The 21842-nt window shown below is 38.0% G+C and overlaps 1 protein-coding gene across 9 annotated transcripts in view; it reads left to right on the plus strand.

Annotated features, from left to right (window-relative positions):
- Positions 1-21842, plus strand: part of CREM (cAMP responsive element modulator) — a 65653-nt gene that overhangs the window by 16544 nt on the left and 27267 nt on the right. For all 9 annotated transcript variants that reach the window (XM_043478932.1, XM_043478930.1, XM_043478935.1 and 6 more), the window contains 3 exons: positions 17438-17584; positions 20779-20876; positions 21019-21161. In XM_043478932.1, coding sequence (XP_043334867.1) covers positions 17438-17584; positions 20779-20876; positions 21019-21161 — 388 coding nt within the window. The remainder of the gene's footprint in view (positions 1-17437; positions 17585-20778; positions 20877-21018; positions 21162-21842) is intronic.

Genomic DNA, 21842 nt, shown 5'->3' on the forward strand with positions numbered 1-21842 from the left:
CCTTCTTTGTCACCCTGGAAAACAGGCATACAGACCATGCTATTTTTCAAGAAAGCAGCCTTTTTCTCATTAAAAAAAAAAAAAAAGTTCATTGTAGAAAATGGGCAAAATGTGTATTATTAAATGAAGAAGAAAATTAATGCCACCTGTAGTCTTTACAGGCAGAAATTTAATTGTTGTTAGCATCTTGATGTTTATCCTATTGTCTTTTTGTCTGCCAAAAGAGTATTAATAGAATATACATATATCTTTTGATTAATATGGAGTCTTCTAAGAAGAGTTTTCTTTTAAGGTTTTTAAAATTACATTTATTTCTTAAAAGTTAACCTGTGCATAATAGGAAACCAAAACAAAAACCAAAGTCATCCAGAATCATAAGCACTTTACCATCTGATGCGTCCTTTTAGATCTCATTTGTGTATTTACACAACCAAGCATCCATTTTTATGTAATTAAGATCATACAGTTATGTGTCATGCTTTTTCACACATCACAATTATTTACCATTTCAAAGTACCAAGTGTGTTAGTCACCCAGTCATGTCTGACTCTTTGTGACCCCATGGACGGGAGCCCGCCAGGCTCTTCTGTCTATGGGATTCTCTGGGCAAGAACACTGGAGTGGGTTGCCATTTCCTTCTCCAGAGGATCTTCCCAACCTAGGGATTGAATCTGGGTCTCCTGCATTGCAGGCAGATTCTTTACTGTCTGAGCCACCAAGGAAGTCCAATCCTGCCTGCCTTGGTGACAAATATTTCAGAAAAGACAAAAATGGCAACTAGAGTTTTTATAACTGTGATTCCAGATCTCTAGTTCACCTTTTGCTAAAGTGCTAGTTGAGAGCAACTCGTCCTCCTGCGCCCACTTCTCTCCCTGTAGGTACTGCTTTCCCGTCCTTTACCCGCTTTTTCCTCCAGCCTTCAGCCTGGGTGACACCCAGCTCTGTAGCCTCGGTCAGAAGTTGCTGAAGATGTCAAGCAATGTAAAGTCTGAAAAATAACCTCGGATTAATGAGGTTTTTGAAATTTCATAGGAGTCTATAGTTAACAGAAACCAGGCTTTAGTAGGTTACAAAATAATTAAGAGAGAGAGAAGGTAGAAATTGGAAGAATAGATTCTTCAAGAGTTTTCCTGTGAAAGAGAAAGATGGCTCTGGGAGACAAAAGAGTGTGAGCTGGGGTGTGGGGAAGTTTGGAGAGTTAAATAAAATAGAAGGGCTCAGAGACAGAGACTTGTGAGAAGGCTGAACCACAGAGCAAGGAAAAGGCTATGGTTTACATTCATAATGTTTACTTCCTTAAAAATCTCAAGTATATCACATGTTGATAGTCATTACATCTGGATAGCAAGTTCATAGACCTGCTATCTTATTCTATTTTCCATATATTTAAAACACTTGATCAAAAATTATATCACGGTGTTTATCTTTCACATACTAGGAATGTTAAGAGGTTAAGAAGAAATCTGTATGCTGATTCATTGATTCTTTTGATTAAATAAGAGTTATCCTCCATGGATGTGAGGCCATAAATCCTTTATGGATCATGATGTTTTGCAGAATTAGGACACAGTTCTTAGCAGTCAAAATTTTCTAAACGTTATTATCAATTTGGATTCTTGTAATGCCTGAAGCAGTTCATTTTTGAGTATTCATTATTATGCAATATTATATGATAGAAGGATTAGGAAATCAAGCTGAAATCTTCATTCATTAAGCCTATAATGTATGCTAAAAGTGACTGACTCTTCTGAATAATTCCTGATATTTTGTATATTCTTGCCACTTATTTTAAACTAGAGGATTATGAATTCCCAGATGTTTTAGACTTAAATTCAGTCTTGTATAAAGCGGAATTTGTGACACTTACTTTCCTTTTCACATGGTCTTTTAATCATTAAACAGTGTGAGAACAAAAGATATAACCCAAAGTTTCAGTGGGTCGGATCCTTTGCCTCTGGTCATTCGATAGTAGTAGTTTTGCCTATCCAGGCCTTTCCAGGGCTTCTGCTAATCAAGTTAACGCTGCAAATCATCCCAGTTATAAAGATGTGAAAACTTAAGCTTGCTCTTGGCCCTCACACCTCTGCTCTGCTGACTGAGGGAGGGAGGCTAGCGTCCTCAGTTTGAGGTTTTTCTGTTTTATAACTTCCCAGGTATCAGTGGAGCCTGCCCCTTCTGTCTGTATCCAAAAGCAAATAGAGATCAAGTGGTAACAGTATCCAAGGGCTGTAGGCTGGCTTGTAAGATTGTCAAGGTTTAAGTACTGTGACTTGGGTATTTTCTTGCTTTGAATTATTTTTTATGTTGATTGTTTTTTTAAAAAATTGAAGTTGGAGTCTTGTCTAAGTGTATATGTTGATACGTATATAAGACTATAGTCTACTCCTCTCCCCCTGGAAAAACTGTTGGTGATAAGTTAAGAGAGTCTATTTTATATCACCTAGCCAGGAGAAAACCCTTTCCCAAAGCCAAAATAGTGACAAGCAAAATTACTGTATATACAGGTAGTCTTAAAAGTTACACATAGAGCCTTTGGAAGTAATATAATCCTTAAATGGGTAATGGGAACATATCATTTCTTTTGTGATGAAAGATTTCAGACATATGTAAGAGTAGAATAAGACTTTGACATTTATAAAAACCTAAAATTAAGATTTTGTAGCACTTGCTACAAAATTTATATTTTTTTAATTTTTCTTTTTCCCTTTTTGTGAAAGAATTTTAAGCAGCTCTACAGATCTCAGACATCATGTCATCTCATTCCTCCTTTCTTCTGGGTATGCAGTGCTTATGCATATTATCTAAAATAACCAAATGTCATGATCATACCTAATAAAACTGAGCGTAATTCCTTGGCATAATAGGCTCACCATACTCATGTTTTCTCATTTATCTCACAATGTGTAATCTGCTCTGAAAGCAGCAATGACGGCCCCCTGCCCTTTCTTTGTCCCATGTGTCTTGGGAATTGATAATGCTGCCATGAAGCTCTTGTCTGAGTGAGGGAACCCGGATGGAGTCCTGGGAGAGGGTGTGCTGTCTGAGGTTTCATGCCTTACAGCTCCTGATGCAGCCCAAGGCCTGACTCGGAAGGCTCAATAACTCTGCTGTGTAGATGACCAATTCTTAAAGTTTCAGCCAAGATAGGAAGGAAAGATACAAGGAGCAGAAACTCACGAGCATCAAGGTCAGCACAGTGCCTTGAGAGACTTAGTTCTAATGTAAAATTCCACCTTTCTGACACCCTCTGTAGTTTTAGGAACAAGAGGACTCTGTGGAGCAGAGGAAGCCACTGCGGAGTATTGTTCAGGGATTGCAGTCTGCTCACTCCTCTTACCCTGTCTGCTGTAGATGCCAATGGTGTGTTAGAGAAGCACCTTCGAGGAAAACAGGCCTGGCTTGCAGTGAGGAATTGGAGTAGGAACGATTGATTTAACAAGGGATAGGTTTCAGTGTATGCCTTACATGTTTGCTGTTTCAAACTGGTGGAAAATTGGGATGGCATTTCTCATTGTTCTGCCAGGTGTGCCAAAAGTCTACCTCCTCTGTCCTAAGTAGGACCAGGAATAATATGAATAGCTGTCAGAAAACAAAACAAGCAACGTTTGTTATTGCTAATTGGCCAGCAACATCATATTTGTATATGATGGTCTGCATCGTGTTAGGTTGATTTGTTATATTTATTATTGGCTGAGTACATCTAGCTCAAGCTCAGTGTTTCATTGAATCTTGTTTTTTAAACCTTAGTATGCTGATTCCGTGACTTGAGCAGCTCTTACTAAAGGAGGAAATATTCCTTTTAAGATTGTAAAATAAAAATTTTCATTTTATTTTTGACTTTCTTTCTGTTGCTCTTTAATTTTATGTATTCTTTCTCCTGGTTATTTTTAAGTGCCATAATTTAATTTTTTTGATCATAATATTTGTATTCACTTAGCTCTAAAAAGTAACATAAATTAGGAGGAGAAGATAGAACACTGATTTTTTTTTTTTCAGTAAATGCTAAATCTTCATTGTTCCTTAGCTAATTCAAGAAAATATGCTACTTTGACATGTAACTTATTCTTGAAGGTAATTCAGGGTTTAAGGGACATAAGTAAAAATAATTTGTGAACTATTAATATTGGTGACCATTTTGTTTGATTTGAATAATAATTTTTTATATAATCTGTACTCACATTTTGATAACTTTGTATATAATAGCTAGTTGTGTTGTTCTGTCTCTAAGTCATGTCTGACTCTTTGCAACCCCAGGGACTGGCATGCCAGGCTTCCCTGTCCTCCACTATCTCCCAGACTTTGCTCAAATTCTTGTCCTTTGAGTTGATAATGCCATCCAACCATCTTATCCTCTGTCGCCCCCTTCTTTCCTAATAATAATAGCTAGTTTATTTTGCTAGTATATTTCTTTCAGTTCAGTTCAGTTGCTTAGTCATGTCCAACTCTTTGCAACCCCATGAACCGCAGCACACCAGGCCTTCCTGTCCGTCACCAACTCCCAGAATTCAATCAAACTCATGTCCATTGAGTCAGTGATGCCATCCAACCATCTCATCCTCTGTTGTCCCCTTCTCCTACCCTCAGTCTTGCCCAGCATCAGGGTCTTTTCAAATGACTTAGCTCTTCACATCAGATGGCCAAAGTAATGGAGTTTCAGTTTCAGCATCAGTCCTTCCAATGAACACCCAGGACTGATCTCCTTTAGGATGGACTGGTTGGATCTCCTTGCAGTCCAAGGGACTCTCAAGAGTCTTCTCCAACACCACAGTTCAAAAGCATCAATTCTTTGGCACTCGTAGTCCAACTCTCACATCCATACATGACTACTAGAAAAACCATAGCCTTGACTAGACGGACTTTTGTTGGCAAAGTAATGTCTCTGCTTTTTAATATGCTGTCTGCTGCTGCTAAGTCACTTCAGTCGTATCCGACTCTGTGCGACCCCACAGACGGCAGCCCACCATGCTCTGCCGTCCCTGGGATTCTCCAGGCAAGAACACTGGAGTGGGTTGCCATTTCCTTCTCCATTGCATGAAAGTGAAAAGTGAAAGTGAAGTTGCTCAGTTATGTCCGACTCTTCACAATCCCATGGACTGCAGTCAACCAGGCTCCTCTGTCCATGGGATTTTCCAGGCAAGAGTACTGGAGTGGGTTGCCATTGCCTTCTCTGAATATGCTGTCTAGGTTGGTCACAACTTTCCTTCCAAGGAGTAAGTGTTTTTTAATTTCATGGCTGCAATCATCATCTGTAGTGATTTTGGAGCCCAAAAAACTAAAATCAGCCGCTGTTTCCCCGTCTATTTGCCATGAAGTGATGAGACCGGATACCATGATCTTAATTTTCTGAATGTTGAGCTTTAAGCCAACTTTTTCACTCTCCTCTTTCACTTTCATCAAGAGGCTCTTTAGTTCTTCTTCACCTTCTGCTTCTTTAAAGTTTAATTTTTGGCTTTAAAACACACTCTGTATTTTCATCCCAGTGTATTAAATGTGATAATACTTTGCTTTTTTTTTTCATTTATTTTTATTAGTTGAAGGCTAATTACTTTACAATATTGTAGTGGTTTTTTCCATACATTAACATGAATCAGCCATGGATTTACTTTGCTTTGAATGAAAATTGATGTTTCAAGAACTTCCCTTGTGCTCCAGTGATTAAGAATCCACTTTCTAATTTAGGGGATGCAGATTTGATCCCTGGTCAGGGAACTAATTAAGATCCTACAGACCAAGGAGCAACTTAACTCATGTGCCACAACTAAGACCTGATGCAGCCAAATAAATATTTTTTAAAAAATAAGAAAATTGATGTTTCAAAGATAATTTCAGCAGGTGTAAAGCAAAGTCAAATTTCAGAAGAAGATTTTGTTTTTTCACTTCTTATAATCAGAAAAAAAAAACTGCATATGAGTCTGTTTTAGTGTTTAGGAGATTGTTAGAGACTTTCTCTCATTTGCAGTGACTTTAGGTACTTCCTGTTTGATGCTCAAGTCTCAGTTTTAGTAGCAGGTAGTCTGTCACTAACAGTAATGGAAAAATAACTGAGTATAAACAGTTACTTTTTTACCCTTTCTCTGATTCTTCTGAGTTAAAGAGTAGGTTGTGGGGAGGGAATACAGGAGATGCTGTTGATTAAGGGCTATAGCTTCTGATTTGCAGGATAAAAATGTTCTGAAGATCTTTTACAAAAGTGTGAATATGATGAATAGTACACTTAAAAGTGGTTAAGATGATGAATTTTATATTATGTATTTTTTTTTACCACAATAAAAAAAGAACAGCAAAAACAAAAATAGTGGACTAGACCCTGAAATTTTTTAATATTAGAAATGTTAATTTTTATAGTTTCTTCCTTGAGTAAGATTCAGTTTGTTTACTTTGCCTCACTTCAATTTTTGCTTCTACAACCTCTGTAAACCCCAAACTATTAAAGGAATTGCATTTGGGAAGCACAGAGGCTTTGGGAAATTTTCCCTCATTGATTAATTGTGATGACAGCATCTTAGTAATGATCTTCAGAAATGTGAGCTTTCAGAGCCCTCCCCCACCCCAGAGGTACGACCTGTGGTTCTCCAAAAAGGCATAGGAGAGAAAAGCCTGCTTGTGAGGTCGAAAATATGGGGTTGGCCAAAAAAGTTTGTTCAGGTTTTACAGCAAAACCCAATGCTAAGTAAAGACAATATCAGGTGAAAATAGTGCAAGCAGAAATACTTCAGGAAAAGTACTTGCCTTTAAGTAGGTAAGTTCTATACAGCAGTAGACCTCTTTTTAAATACCTTTTGAAAACTAATGGTTATTTATTTGATATCAGATATGTTAATATACCATGATAGGTACTGCCAGTATAAGTTGGCCTGCCAGTTCCTCAGAACTTTCTAGTTTTACCTTTTCTAAGGGTTTGTTTCCTGCTTTGTACTTGGTATAAGGAAAAAGAACCCTAACTTACACCAATACTCACTTTGAATTAAATGTTTTACACATAGCTCAGTTCTCACAACAACTCTGTAGAAAGGTACTGTTTTCATTATCTTTTGCAGTTGAGGAAAATTTGGCACAGAGAGGCTGAGTAACTTGTCACAGGTCACACAGCTAGTAAAAGGCAGAGCCCAGGAAACCTGGCTTTAGATTGCATTAAACATTTCTGTTACTTCTATGATAATACATAGGTCTCAGTGTTGAACCAGGTTATTTCAGAGGACATTTCCTGGGAACATGCATAATCAGCAAAGAGTAATCATAATTATATGCTACGTATAGTTACTGTGGGGCTTCCCTGGTGGCTTAGCTGGTAAAGAACCTGCCTGCAATTCAGGAGACCCAAGTTCAATTCCTGAGTCAGGAAAATCCCCTGGAGAAGGGAATGGCTACCCACTCCAGCATTCTTGCCTGGAGAATTCTATGGACAGAGGAGCCTGGCAGGCTACAGTCCATGGGGTCAAAGAGTTGGACAACTAACACTTTTCACTTTCAAGATAGTTTCATGTTTAGGTCCCAGTTCAGCTTCTGATCTTGGATATATGAAGAGCATAGAAGATTTAAACTTTATCCGTGTTGATGTGTTAGTAACTGGTTCTTATAAATCCTGGCACCAATAGCCAATCTAAGTACTGAGCAGTAACTCTGAGGCCAGGAGCACGAGAGCACTCAGAGCTTTAGAATTATGTTTTATAAAATGATGGGGAAGTCAGTCTCATTGCCTTTAGTAAAATCAATTGATTGATTATCTTCTTGGCAGTGAGCCAGCTAATTATCATATGTGGCAAACCTGGGGCAATGTTATTGCTATTTTTGTGTATGGTTAAAGAAAAGACATAAAATCCACAGTCTAAACAAGTTCAAGTGTATAGTTCAGTAGTGTTTGCTGTAATGTACTTGCATTGTTGTGACACAGATCTCTAGATCTTTTTCATCTTGCAGATCTAACACTCTGTACCTATTAAACAACAGTTCCTTTTTACACACACCCCCAACCTCCTGTAACTACCATTCTATGTTTGGTTTCTATGAATTTGCCTACTTTTGGATACCTCACATAAGAGGAAGCATCAATATTTGTCTTTTCAGTCGTGTCCAACTCTTTGCAACCTTGTGGACTGCAGCATGCCAGGCCTCCCTGTCCATCACCAACTCCCAGAATTCAACCAAACTCATGTCCATTGAGTCCATGATGCCATCCAACCATCTCATCCTCTGTTGTCCCCCTCTCCTCCTGCCCTCACTCTTTCCCAGCATCAGGGTCTTTTCAAATAAGTCAGCTCTTCACATCAGGAGGCCAAAGTAATGGAGTTTCAGCTTCAGCATCAGTCCTTCCAATGAACACCCAGGACTGATCTCCTTTAGGATGGACTGGTTGGATCTCCTTGCAGTCCAAGGGACTCTCAAGAGTCTTCTCCAACACCACAGTTCAAAAGCATCAATTCTTTGGCACTCAGCTTTCTTTATAGTCCAACTCTAACATCCATATGTGACTACTGGAAAAACCATAGCTTTAACTAGACAGACCTTTGTTGACAAAGTAATGTCTCTGCTTTTTAATATGCTGTCTAGGTTGGTCATAACTTTTCTTCCAAGGAGTAAGTGTTTTTTAATTTCATGGCTGCAGTCACCATCTGCAGTGATTTTGGAGCCCCTCCCAAAATAAAGTCTGTCACTGCTTCCACTATTTCCCTATCTATTTCCCATGAAGTGATGGGACCAGATACCACGATCCTAGTTTTCTGAATGTTGAGATTTAAGCCAACTTTTTTACTCTCCTCTTTCACTTTTATCAAGAGGCTCTTTAGTTCTTCTTTGCTTTCTGCCATAAGGGTGGTGTCATCTGCATATCTGAGGTTATTGATATTTCTCCCGGCAATCTTGGTTCCAGATTGTGCTTCCTCCAGCCCAGCGTTTCTCATGATGTACTCTGCGTATAAATTAAATAAGCAGGGTGACAATATACAGCCCTAACGTACTCCTTCTCCTATTTAAAACCAGTCTGTTGTTCCATGTCCAGTTCTAATGGTTGATTCCTGACCTGCATACAGATTTCTCAAGAGGCAGGTCAGGTAGTCTGGTATTCCCATCTCTTTAAGAATTTTCCAGAGTTCGTTGTGGTCCACACGGTCAGAGACTTTGGCATAGTCAATAAAGCAGAAATAGATGTTTTTCTGGAACTCTCTTGCTTTTTCAAAAATCCAGCGGATGTTGGCAATTTGATCTCTGGTTCCTCTGCCTTTTCTAAAACCAGCTTGAATGTCTGGAAGTTCATGATTCACATACTGTTGAAGCCTGGCTTGGAGAATTTTGAGCATTGCTTTACTAGCGTGTGAGGTAAGTGCAATTGTGTGGTAGTTTGAGCATTCTTTGGCATTGCCTTTCTTTGGGATTGGAATTAAAACTGACCTTTTCCAGTCCTGTGGCCACTGCTGAGTTTTCCAAATTTGCTGGCATATTGAGTGCAGCACTTTCACAGCATCATCTTTTAGGATTTGAAATAGCTCAACTGGAATTCCATCATGTCCACACTAGCTTTGTTCATAGTGATGCTTCCTAAGGCCCACTTGACTTCACATTCTAGGATGTCTGGCTCTAGGTTGGTGATCACACCATCGTGATTATCTGGGTCATGAAGATCTTTTTTGTATAGTTCTTCTGTGTATTCTTGCCACCTCTTCTTAATATCTTCTGAAGTCTGTTAGGTCCATACCATTTCTGTCCTTTATTGAGCCCATCTTTGCATGTTCCCTTGGTATCTCTAATTTTCTTGAAGAGATCTCTAGTCTTTCCCATTCTATTGTTTTCCTCTATTTCTTTGCATTGATTGCTGAGGAAGGCTTTCTTATCTCTCCTTGCTATTCTTTGGAACTCTGCATTCAAATGGGTATATCTTTCCTTTTCTCCTTTGCCTTTCACTTCTCTTCTATTCACAGCTATTTGTAAGGCCTCCTCAGACAGCCATTTTGTCTTTTTGCATTTCTTTTCCTTGTCTTTTTGTGATTGGCTTATTTCACATAATGTCCTGAAGGTTTATCTGTATTGTATGTGATAGGAATTCCTTCCTCTTTGTATGTACACACCACATTTTGTTTATTATTACTGTTTTTTTAAGGTTGTTTTTGTTAAGTCAGTAATCTTTAAGGCTTATATACCAAGTGATTGGTAGAAAAATTAATGTAGAATAATTCAAGTGAATTGAAGTTTCCTTCATAGGCATTCCTATGAGTTGATATTGTGGTGGTGCTTTGGTTGCTAAGTCGTTTCTGACTCTTGCACCCTCATGGACTGTAGCCTGCCAGGCTTCTCTGTCCATGGAATTCTCCAGGCAAGAATTCTGGAGTGGATTGCCATTTCCTTCTCCAAGGGATCTTCCTGATCCAGGAATCGAACCCAGGTCTCCTGCCTTTCAGGCAGATTCTTTACCCACTAAGCTACAAGAGAAGATCCCAATAAGTTGATACTGGTCAGAAATAAAGATAAGTGGTTTTAGGCATTCATTCTGTAGCTTCAGACTTTTGGCGTGTTCATTTCTTCCTCAGTATTAGAAATGAATCTAATCTATATCATTGTTAAGAGTAGTTTTAATATCAACTGTTTGCCCATATAAGCCGTCTGTTGGGTAAATGTCATTTTGGGCTAAGGATCTCATAGCAACCTACTTCACTACGTGCATTTATTTCTTTGTAATAGAGTTGGCTAGAAAATTATGATCAATTTTAATTTCAGTCTTTTGAAATCAATATATAAGACTGATTTTTAAAAGTCTAGAGCTAAAAGAATTTTGACTTCCCTAAAGATCATGTTCACAGTCAGTCTTTATAAATATAAGTAAAACACATATCATATTAGAATATAAAATGATGCTCCAAGTACTATTAATAGGAAATGATAAGGATCAGCTAGGGAAAAAAATTTGCTAGAGTGTTGTTTTTCAAAGCATAAAGAAACCCTAATTTTGTCATCACCAGTTGCCACAGTGATCACCACTGCTTATTGGAGGTATTATCAGAATAGACGATATAATTAAGAATGACTTGATTCTGATATTTGCTTTGCTTTCAAGGGGAATTTTTTAAAAGAGACATATTTGGCCATTTATAATTACAGAAACAAAACTATTTCCTTTAAATTCAGATTATAGATTTTAGATAGTTTTTGTTTATTCCCTATACAAAGAAAGGATTCAAAGATAATATTGTAGTTCTCCTTACAATTTTAACATAGTTGTAAAAATATCAGTCTTATGTGTCCAACTCTGTTATCAGTGCTTTCATTTGATATTTACAAGGTAAAATTTAACTCCATTGATTTTTGCCATTTGTTAGTTACACTGTTTAAAAAAAACAGAACCTCAATATGGGAAAGAAAAACACTAAAGACACTACAGTGATACCAATTCTATATTTTTCATGTTGTGTTTGTCTTCATTTAATGCAATTACAAACAACTTATTAAAGAATTTTTATTTATTTGTTTATTTGGCTGCACCAGGTCTTAGTAGTGGCATGTGAGATTTAGTTCCCTGACCAGATATCAAACCTGGGCCCCCTGCATTGGGAGCATGGAGTCTTAGCCACTGGACCACCAGGGAAGTCCCTAACTACAACTTTTTAAAAAAAATGAAGTGAAATATTTTGTGTCATTTTTAAAGTGTACACATTTATAATATTCTTTTCCTGTTTTCAGCCTTATTCTTTAAACTCTTCTTTTTTACCCATAGAAGAAACAGACTCTTTTTGAGAATCCTGTCTTAATACACAAAAATCAAGATATTTTTCCAGCTTCTCCTATAGGGTATTACTGGGTTTTCATTGAAGTCCTTGGAATTAAAGTAGATAATGTATAGATTTGATTTTTCAGGCAGCAGAGTTGACAGTGAAGTCTGCTAGGCCATGCATTGACATCTTCTCATCCTTTATTAACTGTCTGGAAGGCGGGCTCAGTGGCTATGTGACACGCTCAGCTGCACTGTGACATCATAAACCCCATCATAAGGGAACCTGGCTACAGATTGGCGCCAGTCCACTAGGTGCTAATCAAATGCTGTGTTACAACATTGTGAGGTTTTACCAGTTATAAGTGTCACTATTAGGAGATTTTTTTTTTTATAATTGCAAAGCCAAGTGAGGCTGTCAACTGCATCATCTTCATTTATTTCATCACATTAACTCCTGTCTCTAGTGGGGTTTTCGGTGAATGTGGTGGCATCAGCATAATCTATGTTTCAGGCATCCTATAGAAGAAGATTATTCTTCAGGGGATCTGGAAAAAAAGGTAAACTGTCCAGCATGAGTTCATTTTTACACTTTTCAGAGCCTCATAAATAGAGGTGTAAAATTACAAAATATAAAATACACCCATTTTATGTTTGTTTTTTGAGCAGTTGCTTGATTGTTGGAATGTGATGAGTATATTGATAGATCTTCCCATGGCTTTCTTTCCTACTTTTCTTTTAGACTGTTTTTTTGCACAGAAGTTCCCTCCTCTGAGAAGCTTTCCACAGTAGGTATACATTAACGTAGCTTCCTTCCACCCTCCCTCTACCTCATTAGCTGTTGTTGATTAGTCTCTTCAGTTCAGTCAGTTCAGTCGCTCAGTCGTGTCCAACTCTTTGTGACCCCATGAATCACAGCTCGCCAGGCCTCCCTGTCTATCACCAACTCCTGGAGTTTACTCAAACTCATGTCCATCGAGTCGGTGATTAGTCTCTTAGTTGTGTCCAATTTTTTGTGACCCCATGGACTGTAGCCCACCAGTTTCCTCTGTCCATGGGATTTTCCCAGGCAAGAATATTGGAGTAGGTTGCCATTTCCTTCTCCCGGGGATTTTCCTGAGCCAGGGATCAAACTCGTGTCTCCTGCATTGGCAGGTGGATTCTTTATCCCTGAGACACCAGGGAGGCCCACCTCACTAGTTACCCTTCTTTATTTTTCTTTTAAGAATTTGGCACCTCTCCCAAATTATGTTTTTGTCTCTTCATCTGTTTTCTGTCTCCTTCTGATTAAGCACTTCTTGTTTACTACTTTATCTCTGCTGTCTAGACTGATCCACAAGGTAGGCTTCCCACATTTGTTGAGGGAACTAAAGAATGAGTTAATTTGTAAGTATGACTTGTTTCTGTGAGACTGACTTATTAAAAATTCTTGGAATGAATATATGATGTTTATAAGAAAAATGAGACTTCCCAGGTGCTTCAATGGGCAAAGACTCCACCTGCAATGCAGGAGACATAGGAGACTTGGTTCGAACCCTGGTTTGGGAAGATCCCCTGGAGGAGGAAATGGCAACCCACTCCAGTATTCTTGCCTGGAGAATTCCATGGACAGAGGAATCTGGTGGATTACAGCCTATGAGGTCACAAAGAGTCGGATACAACTGAGCACATGCACACATGAGCGTCTTCACTGCCCAGAGTCTGGACATTGAGTTTTCACTGCAAATACAGATTCATATAACTCATCTCCAGAATTCTGGGAATTCAATTTTGTTCTAGTGGGTATAGCTCTCTTTTCTACAGCAGAGTTTCTTCTCACTAAGCCATTTTGATGGAACATTGTTTAATAAAGTCCTGAAAATTACACTTGAAAGACAATTAGAGTGACTTTAAGCATGATTTATACTTATCAAAACCCCCATGAATCTTTCTTGAGTTGTTCTTCAGAATATCTAATTTTTCTGCAGCAGGGTCATTTCCTTGAAAGTGTGTGGAGCACTAACTGCATCTCAAGCCACAGGTCTCATCTGTAAGAGTCCTGGTGATGCCCTTGGGTATAATGTACCTTCTGTTTTGCTCGTCTCTGACACAGGAATGTTCTATCAAGATTACTGTGGGTGGTGATTTTGGCCATGCTGCTGTCGTGGAGCTAAACTCACAGCCCTTTTCAGCACTGTGTGCTTGGAGCTGTGAGCAGGGCCCAGAGGCTGCGTGAGGACAGAGCAGCAGTTTTCAAAGTGCGATCCGGGGAACCCTGGAGGAGACACCAAGGACCCAGTATTTTCCAAATAACTACTACATGATGTTACACAATCATGCCTGGAGGTTTTAGAGGATAACCGTATTTTCATAATAATACTAAGATTTTTTTTTCCCTCTGTTTTGGCATTTGTCTTGATGGTGCAAAAACAGTGGGGGTTAAAACTGTTGGTGCCTCATCCCAGTCACGTAAGTGGCACCAAACTTTTGTTAGTGGTCATTACAGTCTTCATTGCATTTACTTAGAGTTGTTTTTTTTTAAATGTCTGTTCCACTTAAGACTGTCCCTGATGAAGCACACATGAGCTTCATGTAAACATTACCAATTATATTAAATTTTGACCCTCAAGTACATGTTGTTTTAATATTCTGTGTTCTGGAAGTGGAACATTCATTGAAAGCATTTCTGCCACTTACTGAAGATCCATGGTATCTGAGAAAAAACACAAGTTATTGTCTGAGGGACAAGACGAACTAGCTGCATTCACACACACACACACACACCTGCCCCTGCCACAGGATATAATTTTTCTCAAAGCAGTGGCAAATAACTAAATTATTTCTATGTCTGTTCAAACTTGAGTATTTGAAAAATTTTTCTCAAAAGCAAATGAAGTAAGCTTGTCACATCAAGGAAAACAGTTAACAGTGTTTATTGCTGATGATAAAATTCAGGCTTTTAGCAGAAGTTTCAAATTGTGGAAATTCTTCATCTGCCATTTTGAGCTTGATAACTTGCCAATATTGTATAGTTTTCTGATGAAGTTGATTTTGATTTTAATGAATGTAATTTTCTGATAGTGTATCATGAAATTTATCAGCATTTGGGAGATCTACTTAATTCAATAACTCAGTATTTTCCAAGTAGCTACTACTACATGACATTACAAAATCATTCCTGGCTAAAGAACCATCTGAAGTATAAGACACAGCAATAGTTTTTTTTTTGTTTTTTTTTTTTTTAGCATTTATGTATTCTGCTGCATCAGGTCTTAGTTGTAGCATGCAGGATCTTTAGTTGCAGTGTGTGGGATCCAGTTCCCTGACCAGGAATTGAACCTGGATTCCCTGCACTGGGAGTGTGTTGTGTTAGCCACTGGTCCCCCAGGGAAGTCCCAGATCAATTGATTTTAACGTAACTAAGTTTTCAGATTCCACATGGCCACAAAAAACAACCACTTGCTGAGTTTTGGGGTAGTGTCCAAGAAGAATACCCACATTTTTCTGGAAAAGGTATTGATAACACTCCACCTTTTCTAATCATACATCTGTATAAGGCATACTCATATACCAATTAAAATAACTTATTGCAACAGATTTAGTGCGGAAATAGGTATGAAAATCCAGCTTGTTTTAAGTTAAACCAGACATTAAAAGAATTTGTAAAAATGTAAAACATTGACATTCTTGGCACTAATTATTATGTCTTTGAAAATAGTCTTCAGAAAATGCTATTTATGTTAGCGTATGATGGAATTATTGTTATTTTTAAATTAATTACTAAGTAGTTTTAAAATTTCTGTTTTAATTTCTATTTAGTAAATATCAATATTATACATACATATATATATATACACACACACATATAATATAACAGCTTATATATATAAGAGCTGAGCTGCTTATCATAGCCAGTTGTGCACATTTTCTTCCAGCTTTGTGTTCAGTGTCACCCATTGGCAGCTTAAAATCTGCATAGTAGGAGTATTTTCATTACAGAAATCTGCAAAATTTACCCATAGCATTTTCCCTTCCCAGGAGCTGGCTGCACATTTACAGGATCCTGCTGGATGTAATATAAAAGTTATTGGAGGTCATCAGTCATTTTTAGGAGTATAAAGGTGTCCTGAGACTTAAAAGTCTGAGCCTTAGTCATTTGGCAGAGGAATACCTTTTTTTTTTTCTGGCAACTGGTTCACAAAGAGAAGAATCCCTTATATATAGTTCATGCAGGGAACATTTGTAGAATAAATCTAGTGGCTTTTAAACTTCTGGATGTTAAATCTGAGGGCTCCATTATGGGATGCCCTTTTTCTTTCCCCTGAAATCTAAAGTGGCACTAATACTCCAGGGGCAGGTGGGCTGAATTTGCCCATGGGACTCCATGTTGGGTGCTCTCTGCCCCAGTTTCTCACTTTTCTGTCCAGCTGTTATCCAGACCATAGGAAGGCCCGGCTCACGGGGCTGCTGTCACACAACACCTCCACTTGTTCAGACTCCTGCTGATCTTTCTGTTCTGTACTCCTGTGGTTTTCATGACCTGGACAATGGAGCAATTAGTTCTCTATGTTTGCGTGCTGTTGTTCTTTAGGTGTTGGTTTTAGCAATTCTGCTTTCCAGCTTGGTGCACTTAGTTCAGTGCTCTCCATGTAGGTTCTCTTGCATGGATAGAAGACTTTACTTCTAGATTGCCAAAGAAGTTTGCCTTCCAAGGGAATGCTGTAAATACATCTGATTATTTGTTATAAACCCAGTTTTTAGTAATTTTTTAAAAGTATTTGTGTAAGTTGACTGGAAATGATTGGTTTTCCTTCAAGTGAGGGCCCACAGAGGCTTTCTTCAAAATTTGTTTTAGATTCTGTAGTCTGCCACCACTCATAATAGAAACTAGTAGGTTCTTTCAAGTCCAAAGTCTCTGTCTGTTCCGAGGAAGTCATAATGAATAGTGAAACTTAGTAAAATGAGGCAGAGTTTGTCAGATTACGCCGGCTTTTAGGACTGAGTTGTTTACCAGTTAGAAACTTGGCAGGTTTTGAGTCCAGAGAAGTGAACAAAACAAAACATGTTTTAATGTGTTTTGCTGGCAGGGCTCTTTGTTGCAAGCACCCAAGGTGGTGGGAAACAGCTGTATCTCCTCTGTGCAAACCAAGTGATGGTTCTGCATGCTGAAACTGTGGGGAGGGGAGTGTGCAAGGACCACACAGTCTCCAGGGCATGAGCTTTCTCTGGTTTGGAGATGCTAAGAGCCTGAGAGGTCCTGGGACTTCTTTGACCTATGCATTTTTTTGTGACTATTGGGGCATAAAAATAACTGCAATTTTCATCAGTATAGAGACAAGGCATTAGCTTATATCTGGAGTAATACTCTAATATCACATGTCAGAAGTTGCACTTATTAAAAAAATAATTTACCATATTTAAGTTCTGTCTCTGCTCTTAAGAAGTTAGAGAGAGTAGTTTATACTCTGGCCTAAAGAAGGCTTCACTTAGTAATCTCGAGGTAGTAGTGAGGTAGTTTAACTGCTTTAGAACTTTGTGCTTGGAACATCCTTAGCCACTGAAGCATGGGAACCGAAAGTGAGACGCATGGGTTCTTTAATATCTGTCACATCAGAGAATGACTGTTCCAGCACTGTAACCATCTCCTAATGGTGAGTACCCTGGCTTGCTGGTCATTTCTTAGAAGCAGGGAAAATAGGCAGATTGTAACAGTGGAGGAAAAAAAAAATGTTCAGCCTTAATCTTCAATGCTGCTGGTTTTTGCAGGTTTCTGTAGCTGGATCCAGCACCGGAAGAGGCTCCCCAGCCGTAACTCTAGTACAGTTACCTTCCGGCCAGACCGTCCATGTCCAGGGAGTAATTCAGACACCACAGCCATCCGTTATTCAGTCACCACAAATACAAACTGTTCAGGTTAGCGTCCTGCCTAAATGACTTCTCTTTGGCTTTCTTGAGCTTTTATTTTTTCTTTCACTAATTCATTTATCCTTTTTTTTTTTCCTGTAGATTTGATGCTTTTTTTTAACCATATAAGGAACAATCTATTAGTATGATGGTAATTTCTTTTTGTTTTGTCAACACTGGCTTCTTTATTTATTTTGAAATTGCACATTTGCCTATGTTCATTGAGAGAAAAATTATACAGAAAAGAAGAAAGTAAAAATAATCTCAACACTCAGATATAAGTACTATTAACATTTGGTTGAAAGTCTTCCATATATGTTTTCTATGTGCATACATAAACATGTTTTAATGGCATGCTAGTATTCTATTATTTATATGTACTATATTATTACCAAATTATAATGTAGTAATGTTACCAATTATATGTAGTGTCTTTTTTTAGTCATAGATGACCTAATATAAATTATTTTAATGCAATTCAACATAATGTAACAATTTCCATATTTTAAAGTATTTTTTAAGTTTTTAACACCTTGAGAAATGTTATTTATACACATCCCTGTGTTCATCTAAATATATGTACATAAGCTATATTTGTATATTTGCCTAAAAATTTCTTTAGGATAAATTCTAAGTGGTTGAACTGGTGGGCATGGAAAAGAGTGATGATCAACTCTTATTAAACATTTGGAAGAATTTCCTTTCTATTTCTGTAGAAGTTTTTTTTTTGAAAGTCCCTGAGTCATGTCCAACTCTTTGCTACCCCATGGACTGTAGCACACCAGGCTCCGCTATCCTGAAATCAGGCCAGAATACTGGCGTGGGTGGCTGTTCCCTTCTCCAGGCGATCTTCTCGCCCCAGGCTTTGAACCCAGGTCACCCACGTTGTAGGCAGATCCCTTTTTCTTTGTGAAGTGCTTGGTGCCCTGTCGGATACAGAGATTGACTCGAGCTGCAGTTTTGTTGTCAGCTCCTAATTTGCAGGTCCAGTCATTCTCCTTTAAATTGTTGCTCTTTGCTCAAACTCAGATTCATTTAGCAAAGCTCTCCAAAAATGCTTAAAAGTACTTTGAGGCTTCTTTGGAGATGTCTGATAAACATTGTAATGTAAATATTGTAGTACTGACACTGTTTTCACCAATACTCACAGTAAAGTGTAGAAATTTAGGTTTATTGTTCATTCAGTATGTGTGCCATGATATAATTGTTAATTGCTGTTGCATTTATACATCAGATTAAACCTTGGTTTTTTTAGATGTGGTTAGTGTTGCGGTTGTGATCCAGAGACGTGTTTTGTTATTTATTGTCACCAAAGTTGGTCATAAATTCTTAACATTTCTTAAGCAAAAACATTCTTTTTTGCATCAACAGATATAAATTATTAAGTATGCATTTTTTTTTCTTTTTTTTTCTTTTTTTTTTTTATTTTTTTGTCCCTGGATCAGGCCGCGCGCGCGCGCGCACACCCGCTCCGGGGGGCGCTCCGGCGGGTCCAGCCACGCCGTGCCCTAAGTATGCATTTTTAAAGCATACTTTTTCTCTTTTACTAAATTTATTTCTGTTCCTTTTTAAGGTCAGTTTGTCTTTATCCTTTAAATATTGAAATTATTTGAACCTATCTGATGACAAAAAGATCTGTGAAGAAAACATAGTTGCTTATACTTAATTGGTCTTGTCCTTTTCCTGTGTATTTGAATCCAGTTTGTTGCAGAATAAGGATAAGAGTTGCACCACGATACTGGAAGTACTAAATCCATGTGCAATATAAGTCTGTTTATCTTTGTGGCACAGATGTCTCTTCTGAGTTGTTCAAAAGTTTGAGTGATTCTCAGTAGTGTCTCTTTTTTTTTTTTCCTTTCTTGTGAGGACCTTGATTCTAGGAGCTTCTGAGTCTTTCCGAGTCTGATTATAAAACAAGACTGCCCACTCTCCTTTTTGTGATGTTTATTAGGATGCAGATATTTCTCCTTAGCTTTAACCTCGCTGGCACTGGAAGAGAGAGTATTATCTCATTTTCAATAAGCTGTTTTAGATTTTGTTAAATGGGTGACTTAATTATCTTTACAGAGGTAGGAACCTTTGGATCTTGTCTTAGAATTCTGACCTGGTGAGTGATGAACTTCAGTTTTCACTTTGTACAGTAATAGCCTACCTTGCACAAAGGGGTGGTTATGATTATGCAAGAGATGTGTGAAAGCCCAATTGAAAGTGATAAATAGTTGGTGGTGATGTATGGTTGTCTGACTGCAACAATAGTTTCTCTAATAAGTTCTCTTCATGCCTGAGTGTGCTTATGTATAGGGTATCCATGACCAAAGATGCATGGTTATACGTGTGGGCAAACATACATGCACATCCATATGCCTTGGGAAGTACATGTTCCTGCTTACATTGTTGGTATTTTAATATGATTTTTTGGTTATACTCAAATCAAATCCCATGTCCTTATAATATTCATTGGAGGAGTTTTGTAAGCTCAGAACTAGATGATAGATGATATTAATAGGTAGTTTTGTAAACCCAGAACCTATGATAGATGGCTGAATATATTGAGAACAGTCATGTTGTGGAGAGATTTGTTATTTTAGTTTCCTTTCTTCAGTACTCATGCTATTATACTAGTCCTTCAAAAAATGAAATTGTATTTAAAATTGATCTTTCTTTTAAGGAGTAATTCCTTGTTTTGACAAGACCTACTGATATCAAGCCCAACCTACTTCTTGTAATATAAATCATGACTTTAACCAGGCTTGTTAACACAAGTATTTACCTACTTAATATCCTTTCTTCTTTGGATCTATCTAATGTCTAATTTGAAGACCCAGCCTAAGTCAGCAGTGGTATTGTTTTCTCCTGTCACTTGCTCACTCACCCTCTGCTGGATTTGTGAGACTGTTTTCAGGGTTGGGGCTTAGGCCTTGTGTGTCTTACATTGAGTGTTTTCCTGAAGCCTGTCTGGCGCATGTGCATTTCTGTAGCGTTTGTCGTCTGTGTCATCCTTGGTACACGGGCTGGTTTACAGCAAAGCGTCAGCGCCTGCCCTTCCTCTCCTGAGCCAGGTTGTGAGCACGGTTAGCCCGGCTCTGCGTTCTGTGGGCAGTGCCCGGCTTTGGGCTGCACACACAGCCCCTTCAGACACTGGGTTGTGAATGAAGGAGATACCATGGGTTTTATGATGCATCTCAGGAACTCTTGTGTTATAGGTAGCAACCATTGCAGAAACAGATGAGTCTGCAGAATCAGAAGGTGTAATTGACTCTCATAAACGTAGAGAAATCCTTTCACGAAGACCCTCTTACAGGTAAGTTAAGTTTCCTACAGTCATGAAAAGTTTTTCCAAAAAGGGAGAAATAAAGATAACCTCAGATTCTCCTCTGATAGCTTTTCTGTTTTAAATCTCATTCATGTATCTTAATTCTTTGTATTGTTGAATTATGTTTTAGAAAAATACTGAATGAACTTTCCTCTGATGTGCCTGGTGTACCCAAGATTGAAGAAGAAAAATCAGAGGAAGAAGGAACACCGCCTAACATCGCTGCTATGGCAGTGCCGACTAGCATATATCAGACTAGCACGGGGCAATACAGTATGTATGCGGTAATTCCATATGTCGTAGTGCTAGCTTTAAGTCTCTCGTTTCCCTGAAGCAGCTTGGGTTTTGGCACTAAACTGTTCCATTTAAAAAATGCATCATAATACCTAAATTGTGTATCACAGTGTGAAAAGTACTTGTTAAAGAAGTGAGAGATTTGTACTGACAGTTGTCGTATACTTTTGAAAAATAACAAAAAAAAATTTTGTTTACTAAATATAGAAGAAAACTTTGGGGTCAAAATAATTTTCTTATTTATATGTTTGTATTCACATCTAGTAAACACTTAAAGCTTACTGTTTTTGTCTCTATGATGCATGTGAACACAGTAAGATATAAAATGTCTGTATTTTGTTCTTGTTGACTTTTGTCACCAACAATTACATCTTACTAATCTAAAAGAGGTGCTTATGTTTTCTAAACTATGTTTTAAATGTAATTCTGTTTTCACTACTCTCTACTGTGTTAATTTGTGCTGCAGCTTTTTCTAGAAGAGAATGGAAAAATGACTTATTTTTTTAAACTGACGCAATTGGACAGATCATTTTATCTGAAGTTTTAAGCACCAAAAGCTGTAAATAAACAGATGCATCCACGTTTAGTCTTGTGCATTTTAATGGACTGCTAGTTCTATGCTTTGTGCTCCAGTTAAGGCACTAGTCTTTCCCCAAATCA

The sequence above is a fragment of the Cervus canadensis genome, chromosome 10, assembly GCF_019320065.1.
Source record: "Cervus canadensis isolate Bull #8, Minnesota chromosome 10, ASM1932006v1, whole genome shotgun sequence".
Taxonomy (NCBI): Eukaryota; Metazoa; Chordata; class Mammalia; order Artiodactyla; family Cervidae; genus Cervus; species Cervus canadensis.